This window comes from Rissa tridactyla, chromosome Z (assembly GCF_028500815.1).
Source record: "Rissa tridactyla isolate bRisTri1 chromosome Z, bRisTri1.patW.cur.20221130, whole genome shotgun sequence".
NCBI lineage: Eukaryota > Metazoa > Chordata > Aves > Charadriiformes > Laridae > Rissa > Rissa tridactyla.
The window spans coordinates 75,337,231-75,361,764 of record NC_071497.1 but is presented as its reverse complement, the minus strand read 5'-3'; the positions used below and the strand labels follow the sequence as shown (position 1 = coordinate 75,361,764).

The window sequence follows — 24,534 nt, the reverse complement described above, 5'->3', positions numbered from 1 at the left end:
ATCTACAGTATAAATACAATGGAAGATATATGAAAGAGAAAACACATGAGTATCATCAAGAGAGCGGGAGCTGCAAAGAACTGTAATTTCCAAAGCAATTTTGCAATAATCTATATGAATATATATATATGTCATGCTGCTGGAAAGCCATGACATAGTGGCCATTACTGAAACTTGGTGGGATGATTCCCATGACTGGAATGTACGGATAGACGGATACAAGCTCTTTAGGAAGGACAGGCAGGGTAGGAGGGGAGGAGGTGTTGCCCTCTACACCAGTGACCAGCTAGAATCAATGGAGCTCCACATGGGGAAGGACGAGGAGCTCATTGAGAGTGTATGAGTTAAGATTAAAGGGAAGATAGGGGAAGGCGATGTTACAGTAGGGGACTGCTACAGGCCACCCGACCAGCAGAGTCAGGCAGATGAGGCCCTCCGTAGGCAGACAGAAGTGGCTTCGCGTTCACAAGCCCTGGTCCTCATGGGGGATTTCAACCACCCTGACATCTGCTGGAGGGACAACACAGCCAGGCACCAGCAATCCAGGGTGTTCCTGGAATGCATAGATGACAACTTCCTCCTCCCAATGGTAGAGGAACAACAAGAAAAGGTACTATGCTGGACCTCGTTCTCACCAACAGGGAAGGGCTGGTGACCAATGGGAGGCTCAGGGATAACCTTGGCTGCAGTGACCACAAAGCGACAGAATTTAAGATCCTCAGGGCAACTAGGAGGATATATTCCAAGCTTACGACCCTGGACTTTAGGCATGCAGACTTTGATCACTTCAGGGATCTGCTGGCCAAAGTGCCTTGGGACAAAGCTCTAGAGGGAAGAGGGGCCCAGGACAGCTAGTCAGTATTCAAGGATCACCTTCTCTGTGTCCAGGAGCAAAGTATACTGACAAAGAGGAAGGCAGGAAAGAATGCTAGAAGACCTGTCTGGATGAACAGGGAGCTCCTGGACACACTGTCACACAAAAAGAAACTTTACAAGAAGTGGAAGAAAGGACAGCTAGAATGGGGGTTATATAAGGAAGCTGTCCAAACAGCAAGAGACGTGGTGAGAAAAGCTAAAGCTCAGTTAGAATTAAATCTAGCCAAGGAGATCAAGGGAAACAGCAAAAATTTCTATAGGTACATTAATGGTAAGAAGACGACTAGGGAGGGTGTGGGCCCCCTCAGAAAGGAAACGGGGGAGCTGGTGACAAGTGATATGGAGAAGGCCGAGGTCCTCAACGACTTCTTTTCCTCAGTCTTCACTGGCAAGGGCTCCAGCCACACTCCCAGAGTCACAGAAGACAATGGCAGGGATTGGAAAGAACTGCCCATTGCAAGTGAAGATCAGGCTCATGACCATCTGATGAACCTGAAAGTGAACAAGTCCATGGGACCTGATGGGATACACCCACAGGTACTGAAAGAACTGGCAGATGAGGTTGCTAAACCTCTCTCTATTATATTGCAAAAGTCATGGCAGTCTGGTGAAGTTCCCACTGACTGGAAAAGGGGAAACATAATCCCCATTTTCAAAAAGGGAAAGAAGAGGAACCAGGGAACTATAGGCCAGTCAGTCTCACCTCCATGCCTGGTAAGATTATGGAGCAGATCCTCCTGGAGGCACTGCTGAGGCAGAAGAATAACAAAGAGGTGATTGGGTACAATCAACACGGCTTACCAAGGGCAAATCATGCCTGACAAACCTGGTGGCCTTCTATGAGAAGGTCACAACATCAATAGACAAGGGGAGAGCAACTGACGTCATTTACCTGGACCTGAGCAAAGCCTTTGACGCTGTCCTGCATGACATCCTGGTCTCCAGGCTGATAAAATATGGCTTTGATGGATGGACAATTCAGTGGATAAAGAATTGGCTTGACGGCCGCACCCAAAGAGTGGCTGTCAATGGGCCCATGTCCAAATGGAGGCCAGTGACAAGTGGAGTCCCTCAGGGATCAGTACTGGGACCAGTCTTGTTTAACATCTTCATCAGCGACATGGACAGTGGCATAGAGTGCACCCTCAGCAAGTTTGTCAACAACACCAAGCTGTGTGGGGCGGCTGACGCGCTGGAGGGAAGGATGCCATCCAGAGGGACCTTGACAGGCTGGAGAGGTGGGCCCATGGCAACGTCATGAAGTTCAACAAGACCAAGTGCAAGGTCCTCCATCTGGGTCGGGGCGATCCCAAGCACTGATATAGGCTGGGCAGTGACTGGCTTGAGAGCAGCCCTGAAGAAAAGGACTTGGGGGTGCTGGTAGACCAGAGGCTCAACATGAGCCGTCAGTGGGCACCTGCAGCCCAGAAAGCCAATTGTACCCTGGGCTGCATCAGGAGAAGTGTGGCCAGCAGGTCAAGGGAGGTGATTCTGCACCTCTACTCCACTCTCGTGAGACACCACCTGGAGTACTGCGTCCAGTTCTGGAGCCCCTACTACAAGAGAGATATGGACGTGCTGGAACATGTCCAGAGAAGGGCCACGAGGATGATCAGAGGCTGGAGCACCTCTCCTGTGAGGACAGACTGAGAGAGTTGGGGCTGTTCAGTCTGGAGAAAAGGAGGCTCCGAGGAGACCTTATAGTGGCCTACCAGTATCCTAAGGGGGCCTACAAGAAAGCTGGTGAGGGACTTTTTAGGATATCAGGTAATAGTAGGACTAGAGGGAATGCATTAAAACTAGAGATGGGATGATTCAGACTGGACGTTAGGAAGAAGTTCTTCACCATGAGGGTGATGAGACGCTGCCACAGGTTGCCCAGAGAGGTGGTGGAAGCCCCATCCCTGGAAGTGTTCAAGGCCAGGCTGGATGGGGCTCTGAGCAACCTGATCTAGTGGGAGGTGTCCCTGCCCATGGCAGGGGGGTTGGAACTAGATGATCTTTAAGGTCCCTTCCAACCCTAACAACTCTGTAATTCTATAATTTTTATATATATATATATATATATATATTTTAAAAAATAAAATCATGTGATGCTTCACGTTCATTCTGACCTTGAAATCAACTTCTAAGCTTTGCTATAGGAAGTCCCCCCTGGCCTCTTGCCAGGTACAAAGAAGCCATGTCTGAGGTTTATCTTTTCCATACATTTACCTTCTTACGTCCTGCCTGGTGGCACGTAGGATTTGCACAGCCCGGCTCAGCTCTCCTGGCAGGCTACCCTGGTCTGATGAGGCTGGATCACACTGTGGGTAGAGCCGGAGGGGTCTACACTCTACAGTGTGCCCCCTCCAGGCTGCAGAGTGCCTTGAAAACAGGGGTTTCAGAATGCTGAAAACCAGGCAGAGCCTTGCTGGAAAGTCAGGAGCCAACCAAGTGACAAGTAACTCCCAGCATGTGCCGAAAGAGTCACTGGATGCTGGGGAGCTGCATCCTGAAGCCACAGATAATTAATTAAGTTTTGACAAAACTTATTTTTAAGTTTCAGTGTTGCTGAGACACAGCCTTATGAAAAATTACCAGAATTTGAAACATGATATATAGAAGAATTTAAAGTACTTTGATAGACGAAAGAATGCTTAGGTGCCCACTCAAGTTAGCACACAAACACTACACTGTCACCAGCATGCTAAGCATCCCTGATTTATTTGTTTTTCCTTTCCCCCCCCCAAAGAAGGCACCACAGCACATAGAAGAGAAGACAGAAATGACAAAATTTGTCACAGTAAAGAGGTGTGTGAGAGTGAGGATTGTTACAAGCCCAGACTCAAAGAAAGTCACAGATAACAGGCAGGTATGAAGTGAGCACCAGCATCGGTTAGACTACAGTGCGAGACTCGTCCTCGGGAGCGGTGGTTTGCTCGGAGAAGGGAAAGCATAAGAATATGAAATCAGAACAAATCACCAAACCAGTATCACGTCTGAGCCATCCAAAGGTTTAAGAGATTTATTATAATTGCCGCAGAAAAGAGGGGGGAAAAAAAGACAAGAAGTTAAAATAAATTAAAAAAAAAAAAAGATAAAAACTTCAACTGAATCCACCTGCTTTCCCTTGCTGGAAAACCAGCCTGCAAGCTCTTTAGAATAGCAAACATCATTTTATTCTTTGTCTGTACAATACAACGGAGGCCCAGAACACCAGTGAAGTTTCAGAGAGCTGCTACATTACAAATAAATAACAATAATCCACTTAATCTCTGCTTAATGCAGCCCTGAAGGGAACTCAAGTGAGATTATCAACGGGCAGCATTTATTCAGGAAAACTTCAGTTACAGTTCACAGCCAGAAATTCATACCCCACCCCCAAAAAGTGTCTGTTGGCGTCAAGAGAGCAAATAAAAACTTGAAGACTTGGATCATAAACTGTTAAAGAAGTTGAGTTACAAAAGGAGGGGAAAGAAGACCGTGTTACTGCGTAAGCGCTGCGAGAGACTTTGCATCAGGTCCAATAAAAGCAGTGGAAGTGGGTGGAAAACAATCCAACAGCAGAGAGAAAAACAAAGCCACGGTTGCCACATAGCTTGGAGGACACGAGAGCTCCTGCTCCCCGTGCTGCTGCATTGCTGCCGCGCAGTAGCAAGAGACAGCAGATGCCGTGGTAGGTGCCATCCCCCTTTCAGCTTGTCACCCACGTCCCACGCAAAGACGGGCTGGGTGGCACTGCCCCGTCCCGAGGACCCGCTCCGTGCCAGGCTGTAGGAGAATGTGACGAGACGCAAGCGGGCGTCAAGGGAGAGGGCAAAACCGTCACAGCAAAGCCACACTTACAGTGACCAGTTTTTCAGGAGAGACATTCACTCCTTTCACGTCGTCGTCTTCTGGCTCTTCGTTTTCCTTATTGTCAGTGTAAGAGACAGAGTCTTGGACTGAGCAAGTGCTAAGCAAGTCTGGCAAACTGGTAGATGGGTACTTCAGAAAATCCCCTTCAGCAGATTCCTACCCAAGAGACAACAAAACATGTTACATCGCGTGCGGAAAACCACCGAAGTCACGGTGAAACTGCTCCATTTCACCTGCCCAGTGAGAGCTCCCTGGTAAACCCCCCCTCACTACGCGCTTCCATGTGCTCAAACTTTAATGGTCCAGTTACAAAAAGCAGACCTGGTTTTGAAGTGGATATATAGTAAACACAGGCCAATACACGTCTAAAACATTTAGATTTCATAAAGGATAATTTAAAATAAACACTTCCCCAGCAGCCTGCTCCTCCCCACCCTGGGTTTATTAAACGTCACTGCAAGCAGACTCACAGACCTCATTACTCATTTCATTGCATCCCAAATCACACTCTGTGCTCCTGCTCCCTCCACGCAGATGTTCCCGTCACACATTTATCTATCTACACGCTTAAGAATAATACACCCTACCTCAAAGAACAAAATGAAAACTGACCCACTGATCCTCTACCGGCTCAGTCCTGATGTTTCAGGATCTGTTTCCAGTCTTTGACACCTTTTCCAGGCGGCAAACACGGGCATCAGCCGAAAGCAGCGGCCAGACAGACTCTCATTTCATTGATTTCAGAACAAATCCTGCGTTCAAGAGCGCTCACGAGGCCCAACTGCAAGGCTGCTTTCCCATACCGACAAATAACGCCCTGAGGGAGCTGCTGGGGAACACTTCACCTATTTACACCTTTTCTGAGGCTGCCTGGAACAGGGCACGGGCTGGATTCCTCACCGCTTGCCTTTCCAAGCCCTCCTCCCAGGGACACGAAAACTGTCCAAGCGCACAGAGCCTGGGCCAAACAGATTCACAGCCTCCCCAGGAACGTGGAGTTTTAGGCTGTGAGCTTATTAGCGCTGATTATTTGGGATGCAGTCATCACATGAACAAGCAAGTAATTCTAGGGAGAAATTCATGCAGTCTACCGCCTTGCGTTTTGGCAGAGAGTCCAATTGTCTAAAGGAAATACAAAACGTACCTACTTCAGGTCAAAGCGTGTTGTTTCCAGAATAAACACTGGTGGGTTTAATAGCAGGCTGTGAGCCTGGAGAAGGTCCTCAATGAACTTCACTGTCTAACTGAGACATTAAAGAAGTTATAGGCTCTTCACTTTTAATACGGTGGGACAGAGCCTCTTCTTGAAAAACACGAACATAAGAGCATCCAGACATTAAACCCACAGAAACCTGCATCAGGTTGGCTGGGGCAAACTGAAGAAGTAGCTAAGAAAAATTTTTTAAAACACTGATACAGTGGCCTGCTGACACAGCACGTTCCACCTGGAAATGCAGGTTTACAAGAGGTCTCTTTGGCCCAAGATGTTCCTGCCACCACCTCAAAGGTCCTGATGGCCCCATCATGGGGGCAGGTACTTCTTTGAGACCCTGGGTGCTTTTGGGAGCCATCTGGCCACCCACCAAGTGCCTGCATCAGCCCCAGCAGGGGAGCAGCAGGCTGTGGCACGGGGATGAGAGGAAACAGGAGTGGGCAGGATTTTCTTAAACAAAGGAAAAAATGTTGTGTAATATCCCCTCAATCTCCTGCAATGAAAGCAGAACGAAGAGCCCGACTGATAAATGAGTTCCACTCTCATTTCCCTGAAATTTCATGCTCCTTTATCTGTAAGAGCTTCACTCCACACTATTAACAAGGACAAAATAAGGAACTCAAGCCAAAAGATCATCATCAAGAGACCTCAGGCACACAGATCGGACAAGAGATGAGAGCTACGGAGGCTAAGCGGGCAGGAAGCAGAAGAGGCTGAGAACAGCCTGCTTTATTTACCTTGTATTTTAAGAAAATGGTTTTGGCCAAAACTTAAGTAACATCTGCGTGAATAAATACAGACTCATTTGCACACTGAACGACAGTGGCAATACAAACTAATAATTAAGTTGGTCTATACCCTGTGGATTTGCCACAGATTTATGGCAGCTACTGATATATTTCCCATAGCTGTGAGTTAAATTTAGGGGAGCAAATGTATGCATGTGATTCTCTATAAAAAACATGCCCTTTCCACGCAGCACTTGCACAAACTCCTGTGGAGACCACCAAGGAGAGGACCATACCTTGCTAGCGACCACCAGCTGCACCAGGCCAGCGGCCGAGCGAAGGAGGGCCACGGCATCCTGGTGGGAGAGCCCAACCAGCGACTGCCCGTTGATCATGAGGAGCTCGTCACCCGCCATCAGCCTGCCGTCCCTGCGGAAACAGAGCAGGAACGTGGAGCTGCAGGGCAATCCTTCCCCAGTGCCAGGCTCCCGTGGCACACAGTACGACATGGAGACATGGAAAACACATGACCCAGCTGATGCTAAGCTTGCATCAGTCATAGAATCATAGAAGAGTTTGGGTTGGAATGGACCTTAAGAATCACCTAGTTCCAAGAACTTCTTTCTAATATCTAATCTAAATTTCCCCTCTTTCAGTTTAAAACCGTTACGCTTTATCCTATTGCTACACTCCCTCATAAAAAGTTCCTCCCCATCTTTCCTGTAGGCCCCCTTTAGGTACTGGAAGGCCGCTATAAGGTCTCCCTGGAGCCTTCTCTTCTCCAGGCCGAACCCAACTCTCTCAGCTTGTCCTCATAGCAGAGGTGCTCCAGCCCTTGGATCATCTTCGTTGCCCTCCTTTGGACCTGTTCCAACAGATCCATGTCCTTCCTGTGCTGAGGTCTCCAGGGCTGGAAACAGTACTCCAGGTGGGATCGTGGGATCTCACCAGAGTGGATTTAGAGGGGTAGAATCACCTCCCTTGATGCAGTGTTACTTGCCAAAAAAAAGTGGCTCAGAAACATGCCCCCAGGAAATTACTGCTACAACCAGAGCCACACCACCCTCTTTATAGGGCTGAGACCCCTCAAACCTTCTCCGTGACCCACCAGAGATGGTTATGGAGCAGCAGTGAGCCCCATCGCCTCACCAGGGAGCAGGATCAGGCTGGAAGTGAGCAGCCTGGGCTGCATGACCCACACTCACCCACTGCTCATGGATCCCGTGGAAAGGGCCCATCTTCCAAAAAGAGACTTCGGGAAAAAGCCCCGCAAGCCATCAGGCTCCATCACCAAGTGTTTGATCTGTCCATAGTTTGGAATAAACAAGCCGGAAGAAGATTCCGTGACCAAAATCACAAAGAAGTTTTTAAGTCAAAAATGCCATATTCTCACCCTCACACATTGGGAGGGCAAAACCCCTACGCCTGTCTCATGAGTCTGGCTACCAGCCGTGGCCACGGATGCGCCAGCACACCCACTCCCGCGCAGGCACTGCCATCGCCTCACCTGTGTGCGGAGCCGCCTTCCTCCACATGGGTGACGATGATGCTGTGAGGGGACCGCTTCGACCCTCTGCCTCCCGTTATCTGGATTCCCAACCCGTCCGTCCCTTTCAGGATGTGCATCTTCCATATGCGGCAACCTTCTCGCTGAGAGAAAACGTGCAGAGAGCCCTTGAATTTGGATTTGGACAGTGAGAGAGGGCTGGGATGCTACAGGAGGGAGCTATTTAGCACCTTGCTGCCCACCACCACTCATCTGTATAGCTCAAGCTATACGGGTGTTTTTTTGCCGAGCTTTGCTGTGTTAGCTGTGGTCCGAGCAAAGGAGGCAGAAAGGAGGAGGCAGCACAGAGCAGGGTCAGCATGTAGAGGTTTCCTCGCAGGGTCGTTTGCAACTTTTCTGAGCCACGCAGAAGTGATGCTCTCAATACCCTGATCCTTCCCGAAGCAACCAGCGACCTCAGACCCCTTCGCCAAAACTCAAGGATGAGCTGTGCAGGGCTGCAGAGGAGCAAGACGTTGTTCAAGGGGAGCCTTAAACACCGGGTAGCGCAGCTGCTACTGCAGCAGGGACCAGGCTGGCATCACACGGCAGCATTTCCCTCTCTGGAGGGGTTTGCAGGGTTTGAGGCATTAGGAAAGAAAATACCAGCTTCAAATCAGCTGCCAATCAAATATTTCTGATTGGACAGCTATTGTACAGACTGTAAATAACAAATTTACCCACCACAGAGAATAACTTTTCAGTGTAAGCAAGGTAATAAGCAATGCTTAGGACATCTTTTCTTTTTTCTTTTTATAATTATTATAAATATTTATCCAAAAAGTGCTTTACAAACTCCGGACCAATACAAAACACAAAACAAGAATTAGTTCCTGTGAGCCCTACCAGCAGGACTGGGCAGAAGGAAGCGCAAGCGTGGCAGACATCAGCGGAGAAAAAAAGGAAAGAGGAAAACAAGCAAGCAAGCCCAGCCAGACACCTACGGCGATTGCCAGGATTCTCTCGGAGAGGGGAAGAACCAGTATAACAGAATTACGAGGAACCCCAGGAAGTTTTCAAGCTTGCAAGGCAGCAAAATGTGCAATTTGGAGGCAATTTTTAGGCCATGTGTTGCAGTCACCAGGCACGGGGTCAGCTATTTCTGCCTGGGTCTGTTCTGCACACAAGTAATGTTCTCGCAGTACGCAAACGCCCCAGTAGCAAAGATGATTAAAATTTCATGCCAAACTGTGAAGAGCACGTACGAATTGCTGCTTGTTTCTGAGAAGGGGAACTGCTAAATATATCAGCAAACCCAAGGGTTGCGGCAGCAACCTGCAGTTTTTAGGCCAACACTGTTTATCAGAGCCTTTATTAAGTGAAGAAAATGTACTTTTTTTACCTGTTCACTGGGCGCCTATGCTGAAACTTTTAAACGCAACGTAACATGATTCTTTTTCAGATACAGGAACAAAGAGGTCAGTATCTACACCAGTTATCTTAAGAACAAAGTTAAAAATAATAATAACGTCCCACAGCCCCTAGACCACAGGTAGGAGAAACAGGAAAAACGAACCAGGTGTCTTAAGAGGTAACCCAGAAGTTTGAGCCTGAAAACATATACACCTGTGGGTAATTTGTTAACTTGAAAGTCACGCACATGGGCAATATCCCAACAGGTTTAACTGGGATCCTCAGTGCACCGATAAAAGCCCAGTCTCCTGCTACATAACAGGACGTGTCAGGACAGAGAATACTCTGAGATTAATTAGAGTGATACATGAGATGCTGTGTTAAACGCAGGGGCAAGAGTCAACTATATTTATCTACTTAAAAAACAGAACTGAGCTACAGCATGAGAACGTTCCAGAGAGGTTTTATTGCTATGAAGTACCTTGCATCCATAATGAAAATGGCACAACAGAGAAATACAATCTTTCTCCCCCCCCCAGCCCAAGCCCAGGCTGAAATGGTGTCCCTCTATTCTCCTCAGAAGATGCCACTCCAAGTGTCCCGTTGTTAAATCCAGTTCGGAAGCAGACTCTCCAATAAAGTTTAACAATGCAGTCATAAAGTTGCACTTAATGATTTGCAACAGCGTTTTGGAATGCGAGCTATGCAAAGGCCCACGACGCGCAGCCGCGCTCGCATTCCTCAGCACTCCTCACTGTCACACATCTTATTAAAAAATGAAAACAAAACACAAATTTATTCTTAACTGACCCACTCTCAAACATTCATTTACATAGCAAAACACTTAATAGTAGGAAACGGCAAGACTCCCCTGCTCTTAATGCAAGCACCACCTTATTCCCCTGGAACTCCCACTGAAACCAGAAGCATTTGCGAAGCGCAGCATCACTCAGTCCAAACACGGACGGCAGAACGCAGCCACGATAAAGACAACGAAACCATTTGGCACGTACCCAAACATGTATTTCTTTCACTGATTTTCAAATGACACGGCCACCACCTCCTGTGTAAGAAAAGGCTGTCCCTCAAGCTACCTGCCACCGGTCAGCCGCACATGTTTCACTGGGAATTAACAACTCAGCGTCGACTGGAAATCAGACCCTCTCACTGTTCTTTCCCTCTTCTTCATAAAACATTCATAGCTCTGCATTTAACCACGTGCTACAAAGCAAACGCCCCCCGCCAATACACGCATACCTCCAAGGTAGGTCACTCCAAGATTTTAAAAGCTGAGTATTGAAAAGCAGATTGCTAGGCTTTGCTTGAAGGCTCTTGGAGAAAGCGGGTGTTCAGCAGAACCCTCTTCCCCTCCCCACGAAGTTGCTATCTTTTTTTCACAGAGCAGCATGGGATACTTGACAGCCAGCTAGGAAATTCTGCTGCTTTGAATGTGCATCTTACGTGACTCCATCACAGGAAAGCCTTAATAGTAAAGCTCTCTGCCAATCCCAAGGATTTGTAAATGCATTTACATTTGACTTAAAACCAGTTTTCTTGAGCTATTGGAGATTCCAACATTCAACACCACAAAGCCTAAATGCTTTAAAAAAGAAAAGAAATAATGAAAAAAAAAAAAAAAAAAGCAGAGCGACACATGTCTTTTTAAAAAAATTAAAAATTGAAGGATAATATTTTCAAGCTTTCCTTCATAAACAAAAAAACTACAAGCTCACTTAGTCTTTAAACGAAAGCTAGGATTCTGGTGTATTCACTCTGCTCCAGAGACTTCCAATACCCAAGAGAAGCTCCAAGCGTAGCTAGATTTGGCAGTTTGCAGGTCTGATGTCACTGGCCCTGGAGCCTGCACAACCCCTGCGCAGAGGGGGACGGGTTTAACTGCTGAGCGGCCTCTGGTCAGCTGCACAGTTCTGGCCGCTGCCCCTTTCATATTCCTATCAACATCTGAACTTTTCCATCCTCTTGGAATACATTCTCATAGCTTTGTTTATAAACAACTCGAAAATAATCCCCCCAGCTTCGTTCGCAAGCGACACAACAAAATCTGCACACGTGCACCCAGAGCTCTCGGTGCAAAAGCATTTCATGCCTAAAGCACAGAGCTGTGCTGATGTTGGTCCAGCCAGGCATCCTCAGCGAGGATAGAGAGAGAGGTGACACCAGCACCTGTCACAGCCAGGGACTAGGTGACACCCTGCTCAGGCCACTCTTAAGGAGACCAAGCTGCATCCCGTAACCAAAGGCAGGTCACAGTAACGAAGCTCGGTTCTTGAAAACCTACGTACAAAGGGCTCAGTAGATAACGTGAGCTGATTACCTGTATAGAACGATCCAGAAAATTTCATGCAATTCCCCTGAGATTTGGCCAAGACGGGACTCTCAGAAAGACATCCACGCTTGCTTTGAGAGCATCAAAGGAATAAGAAGCCAAAATTCCCATTTAGAGATTTTATCCCCATCTCCTGGGAGCAAATGTTAACTCTGCTCAGATCCACCCCCTGGACTTTGCTTGTAGACGCAGAGCGGCAGCAGACCTGCCCATGCAAAGGGGCTGCGGACCCCCCCTCGATGGGAGGGTTTCATGGACACCACAGACCAGTACTTCTCCTCCAACAGAGGAGATGAGATGGGGTCATCTCTTGAAGTCCCTTCCAGACCTATGTCTTTTTGCTTCCCTCACTTCTGTGAACGCTCTACAGCAAGACGACACACAAGTGGTCATGTCAGGCTGCAGCTGGGCTAATGGCTAATTTTTGTTCTCTGCAGTTACATCATTCTCAGGTGACTCAACTTTCCTCCCAACTTGGCTCTTTCGAGCAGGCAGCCCTCTGGACCAGATTTTTCCACTTGCAGCTGATCAAAGTGCCTCAGCTACAAATAATTAAAATGTTTTGGTTTTTGTTTTTCGTTTTTTTTTTAAAGACAGTATGAATATTCTACTTGGATTAATCGCAAGCAAAAAAGAAATAAAAACTTTAATAAAAAATTAAAAAATGGGTCATCTTATGTAACAGACCGCAAGCGAGAATAGAGAATTCGGCTGGCAGCTTCAAGTGGGTCCCCGCAGGCCGTCCTCCACCATGAAGCCATTGTACATCGGGCAGCCTCTGCTCGCAGGGAGCCCACATCTGGAACAAACCAGCGCGCTACAGATCAGAAAAAGGAAGCACGCTGCCAGCGACGTGGGGAAGCTTGCCTTCTGCCTGCTCCAAGTGCATACCATCAAACGCTCGATTTCATAAGCGCATCATTAATAAAACAAAAAGGAACATTTTTTTTCCTCCAAGTGCGGAGGAAAATAAATAAATAAATAGATAGATAAATTGATAAATAAATAAATAAATAAGACACTGAGCTGTTCTTCCCCCCCTTTTCTTTCACTGGCTAATTGCAGGGGAGTTTAAAGGGGTTTGACTGATTTTGACTGTGGCGTGCTCAAGAAGCTGCAAATCTATATATACAAAGGAAAAATTGCTTTGAAATCTTGTATTAAAGAAAAGCTTGGCAGGAGCAAGGTGTAAACAAATGGAAAACAGAAACGCGGTAAGTAGTTAAAAAGGCAGACAGTAAAATGGAAAATGTAAAACAGTTGGCTACAAAAGAAGCACTTTCTGTCATAGCAGCAATTCAGCCCAACCTGGTGTAAATATGTAACAATTTTTAAATAAAAACAGAGATAAACCCCGATGAGAATACCAATAACCATACAAGGTCTGTGGACACACACTGATTGCCACGGGCCCTAGCGCAGCCCGTGGGATGTCTCCCTCCCTCCGTATTTCAATGCGGATTTTTACTGCCTGCCTGCAGGGTCTGGTTCCTGCTTACAAACTTCACAGGTTTCCCCCGTAGGAGCAGCAGAAGCAAACAGCGAGCTCCTCCTCACCGGCCACGAAGCCGTCTTGGAAAAAAGACACTTAAGAGAAAGTTACAAGTTTCATGCATTTAAAAAAAAAAAAAAAAAAAAAAAAAAAAATGACCACAATGGGCTTGATAGGAGCTGCCAGCCAACACGCTGGTCAAACGCAGCTGAAAAGTGTCACGAAACCAGCACAAAGCCTCCCAAACAGCAACACAGCACATTCAGACCAGTACATAAGCAATTCCCCTTCAAGCAACGACCAGTACGGCATCCTCCGCCACGGGCACAGGGCGCGCACTGTGCCCGTGCGACCACACCGCTCCCCAGCATCCCTCACTGATGCGGGATAAATCTAAAATATCCCAGCTGCCTGCCGCACTCTGGGTCAAACTGTGCCTCCTCCTGCTGTCCCCGTTCCCCAGCAGGCAGGTGGGAGAGATGGGTCGGTGGCTGGGGAATTAACTTGCACGATCACATACCAGGTGAGTAGCTCAAACGCGTCCATCTCAAGATACAGTCAAAAGCTATCACTCTTCACATTACAGATGTTAGTGTGAATGACTCAGTAGCAGAAATCCATGCCAAAAATTTTTGCAGATTCTTAACAAAGCAATTATTTCATTAGTGGATAATGAGTATATTTTTTCATCTGATCTTAACCAGGTTATTTTTAAGGCTGATCTGACAGCAGGCGTCCTGCTTTCATCTACTACCTTGGGTTTTGTTTTCGTTGTCGTACAAGCAAGATAAACAGCTCCAAGACAAATCAAAAGCGAGACAAAAAAAATCTACATGCCTTTATCAATAAGTTATTCCAAGACAGGAGTTCTTTGTCCACCCCTACTGCCTATGAAAGTTTCTTAGCAGCAAGCCACTTTGGCTGCTGCCTCTGGATGATGCAAGCCACGCAGTGGGTGTCTCCTACACCACTTGAAAGAGGGGAAAAAAACAAACCCCAAAACCCAAGTAGCCCTTAATATGAATTACACAGTGCTGACCATGTGAACTTTCCGTGTCCTCAGAATACGCAGGAGCCAGCAGCGCAGACACAACTGCGATTGCATTCAAGTGTCCACTGCTGATCTAACAAGTCCCCTTGTTTGGACAAACGGCCGCCAGACGCTTGGCATCCTTTCACTGAAATGCGAGCATTTTCCCCACGGAAAGAGAAGCGTCCTAGGGGATAAAGCCTGGGGAACAGTCAAAAGCAAAAACATACCCTCCCCCAAACACAAACACATAATTAAATACACAAAACAGGCATCACAGCAGAGTGGATGAAAATTCTGCAATTTAAAGCAGACTGTCCCCCCCGGGATCCATCTCCCGAGACAGGCTGCTCATTGACATCATTTCCTTGGCAAGGGCTTTGAACATTTTATCAGCCATTGCAAACACCTGAACTACATCATCAGCCCCTTACAAAAAAATCTGCTGGAGTCATTTGTCATCCCAAGCCATCACCATCTGGATTGCACCTCTCCGGGCTGCTCCCCTCTTGCCATCAACTGAAGCTTTATGGCGAGATCAGACAAAAGATTTCTCAGCTATTGCCAGCCCTGTGGGGGGAGGGGGGTTGGCCCAGTAATTAGCCCTGGGGACCTCAGGCTTTTAAAGGTTACAAGGCGTTTTCGTTCCCTCAAGTATCTTGCCCAGTCTCGTTCTCTTGCTGGGCTATTGGGAGCGGTTGGTTGGTTAGCGTGGAGCTTCTCAGAAAACACCCCCGCAGTAGATTAAAGCCCATCCAAGAGCAAGTCACCACGGTGCCGTGTCAGCTAAAGAGGGGTGTCTGGTGGGGACTGGTATTACATCCGTCGGCATCAGGAATCCTTTAGGTTTGCTCAGTGGTTTCAGCGCCCTGCCTCAAAAATTAAGTGTGCGTAGTTTTATAATCCCAACCAGCACCTGAAACATTACAGCACCTAAGCAAACCGCAAGCTCTATTTTTAGGCACGTCCACTTGGTTTCAAACGTTCGCACTTAATGATTAAAACATAAAATGGTGTGAACTTACATTTCAGCTAAAGTCCGTCCTTTGCATTCCAGTTGTGGGCTTGCTGTATTTTCAATACCATACGCAAAATGAAAAAAAAACAACAACCCACCACTTTCTGTGTAGGTGGGAAATGCTTTCGTGCTGGTGCTCTCACCTGTGGTTTGTGATATCTGAACGTGGCTGAGACCTCCCGCAACACAACCTCGTGCGTACCCGTGCTGCCTTTGGTGGTAGCTCATTTCCAAGTGTGAGGACCCCGTGGTCAAGAAAACACACTAAAACGAACTCATTATAACTCATCCATTGCCAGACTATCTCTGTGCCCAACGCTCCACTGTGCCCCTGGAAAATTCAATCCAAAAACGGACTAAAAGGACAGACTGCTGTTCACAGCTACCTCAGCTGTAGCTATCGCTTAATTCTCAGCAAAAAAAGGCAAAAAAAAAAAAAAAATCTTAAGTCAGTTGAAAAAATCTGGCAGCGAGTAAGACTTAACCCCAGAAAGTTGTGATGACGGTTTTTTTATGGCAAGGCGGAACATAACTGGCAGCAAAAAAAATTAACTGTAATTTCACTACTAGATACATCAAAGCGCCTCCTAAAACCCCAAGCAATAGCAAGGCCAAGTTTTGTCAGCGCAGTACAGCTACAATTAAAAGACAGCCCTTGTCCCTTAAGAGAGTTTACAACCCAAAACAGGCAAGAGAGAGGGAAGATGTGCTTATCACACTGCACATTAAAACTTCAAGACAGTAGATAGCCCCAGGATTCGTGTTAATGAAAGTTGGAAGCAAGCACAACAGATAAAAAGACGAACAGAAACAGATTCTGAGGAAGACCTTTACATGACTAAAGGTATCTACATTAAAAACTAAAAACAGAGTTATTTATGTCTAAGACATGCATCATATGGGAGTCCCATAAAAGCCTTGATGAAACAATAATTGCTGCTTAGGTTGCCAAAAGAACTTGACATAAAGCAACTTAGCTTCAGTAGCTTCAGTGGAGCTGTCAGTATTTACCCTTGTAAGTACCTTGCTCACAGCAAGGTTTTCATTTTGGTACAGCAAGTGGATGAGAATCTTTCTTTCCTCCATCACGTCAAAAAAAAAAAAAGTAAAATGCTTAAAGCCAGTACATTATTTCAAGCCTCATGTTTTGATTCCTGTAACGTGCCATTAGCCTTCCTCTTCTGCTTGGCAAGATAAGGAACATTTTCCATTAACCAAAAGGCAAGGTAAGGCTGGCATTCACCAATGCTAATTGGTAAATATTGTGATAGAAAGGCAGTCAGCCCTTCCTAAATACAAAGCAAAATGCAATTCAAAAGCATTCAGACTTTCCTGAGACAAGCCATCTCAATAAGAAAGCAGTCACAGGCCTGAACAAAAGAAGACGATGGTACACCGACTCCAGAAAAACACCAGACACACCTTAGGGGGCCACCAGACGCTGACTTGTTTCCATCCTGGAAAGGCATCCATCCCACCATGGCCCCAGGCTGCGGGGCCACCAGCAGGCAGGGACAGCTGGTGCACCCCCTGCACTCCTCCACCAACGCCACCAGCTTCTCCCCATGGGGAAATGCCCACCTGCTGCCCCCCCAGCCCCTCTCCACCTGCCTCCCTTCGCTATTACAGCACTTTTACTCTGCCCAGCCTTCTTTACACGGTTTCCGCCAGTGACTGCTAAATTTGGACCTGGATTTCAATCCCTTACTAATCCGGATGCTCATACAGAAGCAAGAGGATTCATGGGGTTTCTGGAGGTGTCTTGTTTTCGCTTTTAACGGGTGGTGTTTTAAAGACTTTTCAGAGCATCCCGCTGGGGCCGGAGGAAGCAAAGGCGGCCGGTCTGCTCTGGTGCACTTCATCTCCAGCCCAGCTTCTTCTGTCTCTTGTCTCGCCAGCCAGGTCTGGATCATGTCAAGTCTCCTTTGGAAACAACACTCCCGCCCCACACACTCGTGACCCCTGGTCCTTACAATCCTCACAGTCCTACTTCTGACCCCTGCCTGTGCCCGCTGTACCTGGCCACCCCTGGGTACTCCTGAGGGGCTGAACAGCTAAGGAAGTGGTCCACAGCTCTTCCAAAAACACCGTGATAGAGAAACTGAGACAAAACCGAGGGATTCTGTCCTACTGCTAAACACAATGAAACCATAAAATTGGTGTATTGTGAAGAAACCTCACAGTTTCCTTTTCTTTGCCATTTTTCAGCTGACTCCAGCAGCCCCTCCCCACACAACTCTTTCTTCTGCGTCTTAGTAATTACTGGCCTACAAAACACCGCCCCGTTTCAGGCTGCTGAATGGAAGAAGTAAACTTTGATTTCTGCATTTAAGCTCCCCAATCTTCCCAGGAAGTGACGGATCATTACTCCGGCTCAGAGATTGCCCGGTCTCAAATCACTGCCCACGACTCCCACTGCAGCCAGCCTGGGTCCCCTCTCCAAGGTCACGTCTGCTTTGCAGACCTTCCAGATCTTGCTGCCAGGCAGACACAGCCTTGCTGCTTCGAATCACCACCACCATTTAGGTTCATCCTAAACATATTGCAGGACAGCTTAACCACCTGTAAACATTAAATGCTGCCTGCTAATTGACAGGTACAATACTTACTGAGGGTTACACACCAGCAAACAGCCTGGCAGATATCTTTATACACAGCAATAGCTGCGCCAAGTGCAGAGGAGAGACAGACCAAGATCTGGGAGATGAAAGCAAGCCTGAAGGAGGGGACTGACACACGCACGCAAACCAGAAACACGGGAATCTCCTGGCAGGTTCACTTGACAAACAGCATCCGTCTCGCCTCTTGTTTCGCGACTCAGCATTGCTGGTATTAGGAGCAGGCAGCAAGAAAAGGGAGGACAACCCCACACCCGTGGGAGAGATGGTGCCCTGACAGCAGACGACACTGAAGACACGTGGATGCCTCAAAAGCACTGCCAGCACAGCATCCCCAGGGCACCGGCCCTGAGCCGGCTGCCAGGTTCAGTACAGCAGTGGTTGAAGACATGCAGATTCGACCCCATCTGGGGTCCTCCATCTGGGTCGGGGCAATCCCAAGCACCGATACAGGCTGGGCAGTGACTGGCTTGAGAGCAGTCCTGAAGAAAAGGACTTGGGGGTGCTGGTAGACCAGAGGCTCAACATGAGCCGTCAGTGGGCACCTGCAGCCCAGAAAGCCAATCGTATCCTGGGCTGCATCAGGAGAAGTGTGGCCAGCAGGTCAAGGGAGGTGATTCTGCACCTCTACTCCACTCTCGTGAGACACCACCTGGAGTACTGCGTCCAGTTCTGGAGCCCCTACTACAAGAGAGATATGGACGTGCTGGAACATGTCCAGAGAAGGGCCACGAGGATGATCAGAGGCTGGAGCACCTCTCCTGTGAGGACAGACTGAGAGAGTTGGGGCTGTTCAGTGTGGAGAAAAGGAGGCTCCGAGGAGACCTTATAGTGGCCTACCAGTATCCTAAGGGGGCCTACAAGAAAGCTGGTGAGGGACTTTTTAGGATATCAGGTAATAGTAGGACTAGAGGGAATGCATTAAAACTAGAGATGGGACGATTCAGACTGGACGTTAGGAAGAAGTTCTTCACCATGAGGGTGGTGAGACACTGCCACAGGTCGCCCAGAGAGGTGGTGGAAGCCCCATCCCTGGAAGTGTTCAAGGCCAGGCTGGATGGGGCTCTGAGCAACCTGATCTAGTGGGAGGTGTCCCTGCCCATGGCAGGGGGGTTGGAACTGGATGATCTTTAAGGTCCCTTCCAACCCTAACGATTCTATGATTCTATGACCCAACCTCTTCTCCCGTGTTTGTGTTACGGCAACTTCAAACTAACTTTCTACAGGGAGAAAAAGAGATGTTTCCTGGAGTCTATATTCCAGGTTCAGTAATTCCCCAACCTGCGTCCCGGGCCAGGGGAGAGGGAAGGAGTGGTGGGGAGGACCAGGGCGGTAGGGAAGGCCAGGGTGGTCCTCCAATATCCACGCCGCTCGCCAAGCAGCTTCTCGAAGCCTTTCCTCCCACCTGCAGCCAACCTCCAGCCTGCCGCAGGCTGGCTCTCGTCCTCTCGAAGTGAATATAGCTCTCCCCAAAGGCGCAGGGCTGGGAGCCCTGGATATTCCATTAGTCAACGCATGGAGGAGACGGCGAGGGACGGAGGGCAGCAGAGATGGAGCCGCTTCGCCTGCAGCCCTCCCAATGCACCCTGTCCCCGCTCAGGAAGAGATAACTCATCCCGCAGCTACGAGAGGTTTGGCTCGCGCTTTGAAGCCTGGAAGGAGGCTGCAGCTTCTGACACGACATCCTGGATGCCGTTTTCAAAAGGCTCCTGACACGACTGGATCTCACATGCCTGAGTGCCAGGTCACGCTTTCAAAACAGAGCTGAAAGTGAGATTTGCGGCTCCCAAGTGTCTTTACTCCTTGCCTATATATATTTTTATTTTTTTTTCAGGGTTCAAATAATTTTTAAAATTTTATTCACAATCAGTATTCAATACTTATTAAAAAGCTGAAATCAGCTGCTCATTACTCCTATAGCAGCTACCCCATGGATGCTAAAGTGATGAGCTTCTGTAAGGCCCCTCGTGCTTAAAAAGCAAAGGACGAGCAAGGCATGCTATTCAGGCTCCAGCTATTCACATTTCTCCTCATTCAGATGTCAGGAAAATGTAATTAATACTGACACATACAGAGGTCATATCTCTAAGCAAAATATTAACGGGGGAAAAAATATTAGGAGAGAGAGAGAAGCAATTTTACTAAATGACTGTGCCTCCCAACAGGCTTCTTGACAGATACACCACAACTGAGCAGATTATAGCTCTTAAATTTCCAGTGACTCAACTACGCTTTTACGTTTTACAAAGCCACCTTGTATATGCTTTGCATTAAAAATGTATTTATTGCTCACATTGATACATATATGTTCTGAATTTAACAACTTACTTCTCAGACCAAATTGACTCAAAACATCAAGGTAACACTAGCATGAGATGGCTCTGAATCAAGAGTTTCTTTTATATATATATATATATATGTATGTGTACGTATGTACACACACACACACTTTGGCTTTCCACTTCCTCAAGACAAACTCTGATCATCTTTATTTATAACATATGTTTAATTAAACATCTTCAGAACAGACTCAAGAAGATTTTATGTGGAACAGAGCTTTCAAAATACTGAAGGATTTATTTATTTATTTTTAACCTTTTATTATTTTATTTATAAACTCTTTCAGAACGACTGCAACGACAAGGCTTGCAAAAAGAATACACAAACATCCTCCCCTTCCTGTTGCACCATGCAACCCAACACGTCTCACTGATGGGAAGAGCAGGTTTTCTCAATTACACTTCTTTAAGAGCAGCATTTTGTTAAATTTGGTTTAGCCCCTCCAATGTACTTTAAGTTAAATTAGTTTGAGTTAACAACCACCATCACCGCCACCCTGCCATAGTACTGGGGGTCACAGATCCAGAGGTCATGTTTAAACCCGTGCTTTCCTCAACAGAATTTAGTGATGAGATGTCCACTCATACTGCTCTGCCACCAGCTTTGAAGTCTTAAAACCAAAACCAGCTGCTGCAGCAAGCCCCAAGCCTAACACAGCAGCGTTCATCTGTTTATACTATCAGTGTCTCTGGAAAGATTGGCAGACGGCTCTTCTGGTGATGGATGCACACTGAAACCTGACCAAGGCTCGGGTTATTTTTCTCCATCCAGCAACGCTGCAATTCTATCCAGGCACCAAACCCCGAGATCTCCATTAGGATGAAGAGAGAATCAATGAAAGCCCCAATCCCACTGTCGTCCCAAACATTAACAAATCGTCCATCTCATCAACTCGGAGCAAAATTCACAATAACTTCCATGTGGTCCCCAAACACTGGCCAAGCAAGTTTTGTAATACAAATAAATGCACCGTGGTCTGGTGCATCAAGAAGGAAAGCTTCAATTCCAATTTTAAAATGCGCTTTAAGGTACCATCAAGCTCAGAAAGAGCTAAAGATGAAGTCCCAAAGGACAAAATGACCATCTTCCACTGACACCTCCTGCCCCGGTGTCATAAGGTCACCAGTTGTCTCAGCAGAACAAATCCTGAGGCCAACCCTGACAGGTCAGGGACATAAGGACCTTCTCCTTCACCACAGATGGAGCATGACAGAGGTTTCTCACAATTATTATTTAACTACCTAACCCTCCTGCCCCGCTGTTCTGCACCCCACCACATGGCCCAGCACCCCAACAGCTTGGGTTGTCCCACAGACACCAAGGATGGTGCACCAAACCCAAGGAAATCGCTTCAGAAATTCCTTTAATTTGCTTGCAAGCCTGCTGCTTACTTCTCTAGAAAAACCCCAAAGCAAACGTACCTGGGCAGACTGGTCACCAATGTCTGGCACCCCGCCATCCGACAGCCGGCACCGGTACTGTCCCCCCGGTCCCCGAAGCTGCTCTTCCCCGTTACTTTCTGCTTCAGAGGTCTCCGGCTGAGCAACCTCCACCTCCATCGGAGTGCAGTGCCCATTCCCATGCTCCGAGCCAAGCTTTTCTTTGCTCTCCTTGCTCCCTGGCGTTCTGGTGATGACCCCAAACTTCCTGGTCCTTTTCCCATTTTGAGCGGCTCGCTCACTGGCTTCCGGGCTGGGCTTGGCTTTGGGGTCGCAACTGTTGCTGTTGTTGCCGTTGGAGGGAGGAAGAGGGGCTTTGCGCTTGATGCGGCGCAACATGATCAGGTAGACGAAGCCGCCATTCCAGCACTGCTCGGCCAGGTAACTGTAAGGAAAGGGATGCGCGGGGATTACCAACTGCTTTCCCGGCGGTGCCCGCAACCCACCCCTTCACCCCAATGCTGCATCCCGTGACCTTCATCCACCCTCTCAGGCAGATGACGACCTGGCGCCTGGATGCTTTAGGACACCTCGAGGCATCGGCAAATACTCTTTTCCTTCAGTATTAGAGGGAAATTCAAGGCCAGGCTGGATGGGGCTTTGAGCAACCTGGTCTGGTGGGAGGTGTCCCTGCCCAGGGCAGGAGGGTTGGAACTGGATGATCTCTAAGGTCCCTTTCAACCCAAACCAATCTATGATTCTATGAAATAATACCAGGAATAACATCAGGCACAGTAACAGCCCTACCAGCCATCCAGGCTGATCCCACCATGGTGTAATATGACAACTGGTAAATGCCACCAAACAGGTTCCTACCACCCCAACCTCCAGGCCCGCAGCGCAGCAACATGGAAAGGTGGAGCAAGCAAAGCAAAGCAGAGAGTGCTTCCAGTGGGGCATTAAAATAAATAAATAAAATTTTTAAAAAATTAAAAATCAGGCAGGCTGCATTTGTGCAGCAGCCCATGGAGCATTTGCATCTGAAATGAGCCTCCTTAGTGAAACTAATCTGCTTTTGGCGTACATACATGCTTTGAAGGCCTCAGGGGAAAAAAAAAAATCAGCCACCAGAGTAGCAGGCGGAGCGACGATGGCCTCAGTACAGCAAAGCGTGGCCCTATAAGGCATCCCAGCTCCCATAAGGGACATGAAAATATGGTGGGTTTCCTTTACAGCAGGCGTATTCCAATCAAAGCAAGAGCCAAGTCATCTCAGCTGCACGAGGAGCAGCCACCAGGTTCCCGTACCAGGGCAAAGCATCTCCTCCCCTCCCAAAGTCTCTGGACATGCCTTGAAGGAATTGACATTTCTGCTTCAAGAAAATACTCAGTGACCTTACAGATACTGCACCCACTGATGCAAAAGGGGAATCTAACTTCACGCCTCTTTTGGGAAAGCATATACCTCAACCCAAATTCTTGAAATATTTGGGTTCTGAGCCAAGGGTGTAACCAACTGAGAGTACAAACAAGCTGGAATTTGTACTTAGCAGGTTTGTATGTGCCCTTTCACACTAATTTAGGCCCCCAAAACATATTGCCTTTCTCACTAGCGAAAGCGGCAAGAATTTCCCAGAGCATCAAATAAGTCTCTGCTGCAGCTGCAATGAACTATTCACTAATACAAAGCAGTTGCTGAACCCACAGCTATCAGAGGAGATGAGAAACTAGGTGTGGAGCTGAACCATGGAAGATGCTAAGAGAAAATAACACAGCACTTGCGGCTGAGAGAGGAGGAGCAACTCAGGAGTCTTCCACCCTTTTTTTCCCCCTCCCCGGTGCTTGTAGGTTAATTTTCCCCTTCCCTTTCTTAAAGGTTGTTTGGCCTTAAATACAACTCTTCGAAGTTATTCCTGCACAGAGGTGACTTAATGGCAAAACAGGAAAAGCAGCTATGATAACCCCTGAAGGAAATTTCTGTACAGAGGAGTGAGGAAAACACTCTCAATTACACAAAGTAATCTGGACCAGCCTGGCAGTGGCTGGAAATAAGTCGATGGGTGTGTGTTTCTGTTCAGGGACACGAGCTGGTAGTTTCAGTCCACTTCTTCCCAAAGCTTAGATGCATCCCCCCAGAAAATGCTGGCATTTAAATCACTTAAATTTAATTAGGAAGACTGATACCCAAATGAATATGGCAACTACAGAACCTTAAAAGCAGCCCTGGAGCAACAGAGGGAAAGGATAAGTATGTTGGCTGTGCCAAATTTCCCCAATGAATATAAACCGGACTCCAACTCCCCGGACAGTCCACTCAGCAGTTTTCACCAGCCAAGACTTTTTTTTAAACATTAAGAATATTTAAATAAAGCCCTAAAAGCCCTAAAACCATCTTTTTCAAAACGGCTGACGAGCCAATGAGCCCCGCTGGTTGGAAAGTCTCTGTAGCCAAGGTCAGCCACCGTCTGGGTGGCCACAAGGTGACACTTGGCTCAGGGAGGCACCTGGGGCTGGCAGGACCTGAAGGGTTAGCCTAAAAAAAAAAAAAATTCGAGAACTAAGATGGAAGTATTTTTGATTATCAAGTTAAAAGAAAAATTCTTTTAATCAACAGAAAAGGGGCAGTTCTGTTCCAGAAACAATATGGGCTGCCTGTTTTTCACATTTATCTTTCAACTCAAATTTCAAGGCAGCCAGTAAAGTTGATTAAAATTCATGACTTTTGCTCGCAGCAATACCACTGCACTCTGATCCA

The 24,534-nt window shown here is 47.4% G+C and overlaps 1 protein-coding gene across 5 annotated transcripts in view; it reads right to left on the bottom strand.

Moving 5' to 3' along the window:
- Window positions 1-24,534, bottom strand: part of PDZD2 (PDZ domain containing 2) — a 147,240-nt gene that overhangs the window by 51,925 nt on the left and 70,781 nt on the right. For 3 of the 5 annotated variants that reach the window (XM_054185690.1, XM_054185691.1, XM_054185693.1), the window contains exons 2-5: window positions 21,823-22,225; window positions 8,165-8,307; window positions 6,954-7,086; window positions 4,705-4,872 (exon numbers count right to left, since the gene is read on the bottom strand). In XM_054185690.1, coding sequence (XP_054041665.1) covers window positions 4,705-4,872; window positions 6,954-7,086; window positions 8,165-8,307; window positions 21,823-22,225 — 847 coding nt within the window. Of the gene's footprint in view, window positions 1-4,704; window positions 4,873-6,953; window positions 7,087-8,164; window positions 8,308-9,147; window positions 9,848-21,822; window positions 22,226-24,534 lie in introns of those variants that run through there. The other 2 variants (XM_054185694.1, XM_054185692.1) reach the window with 2 other exon arrangements.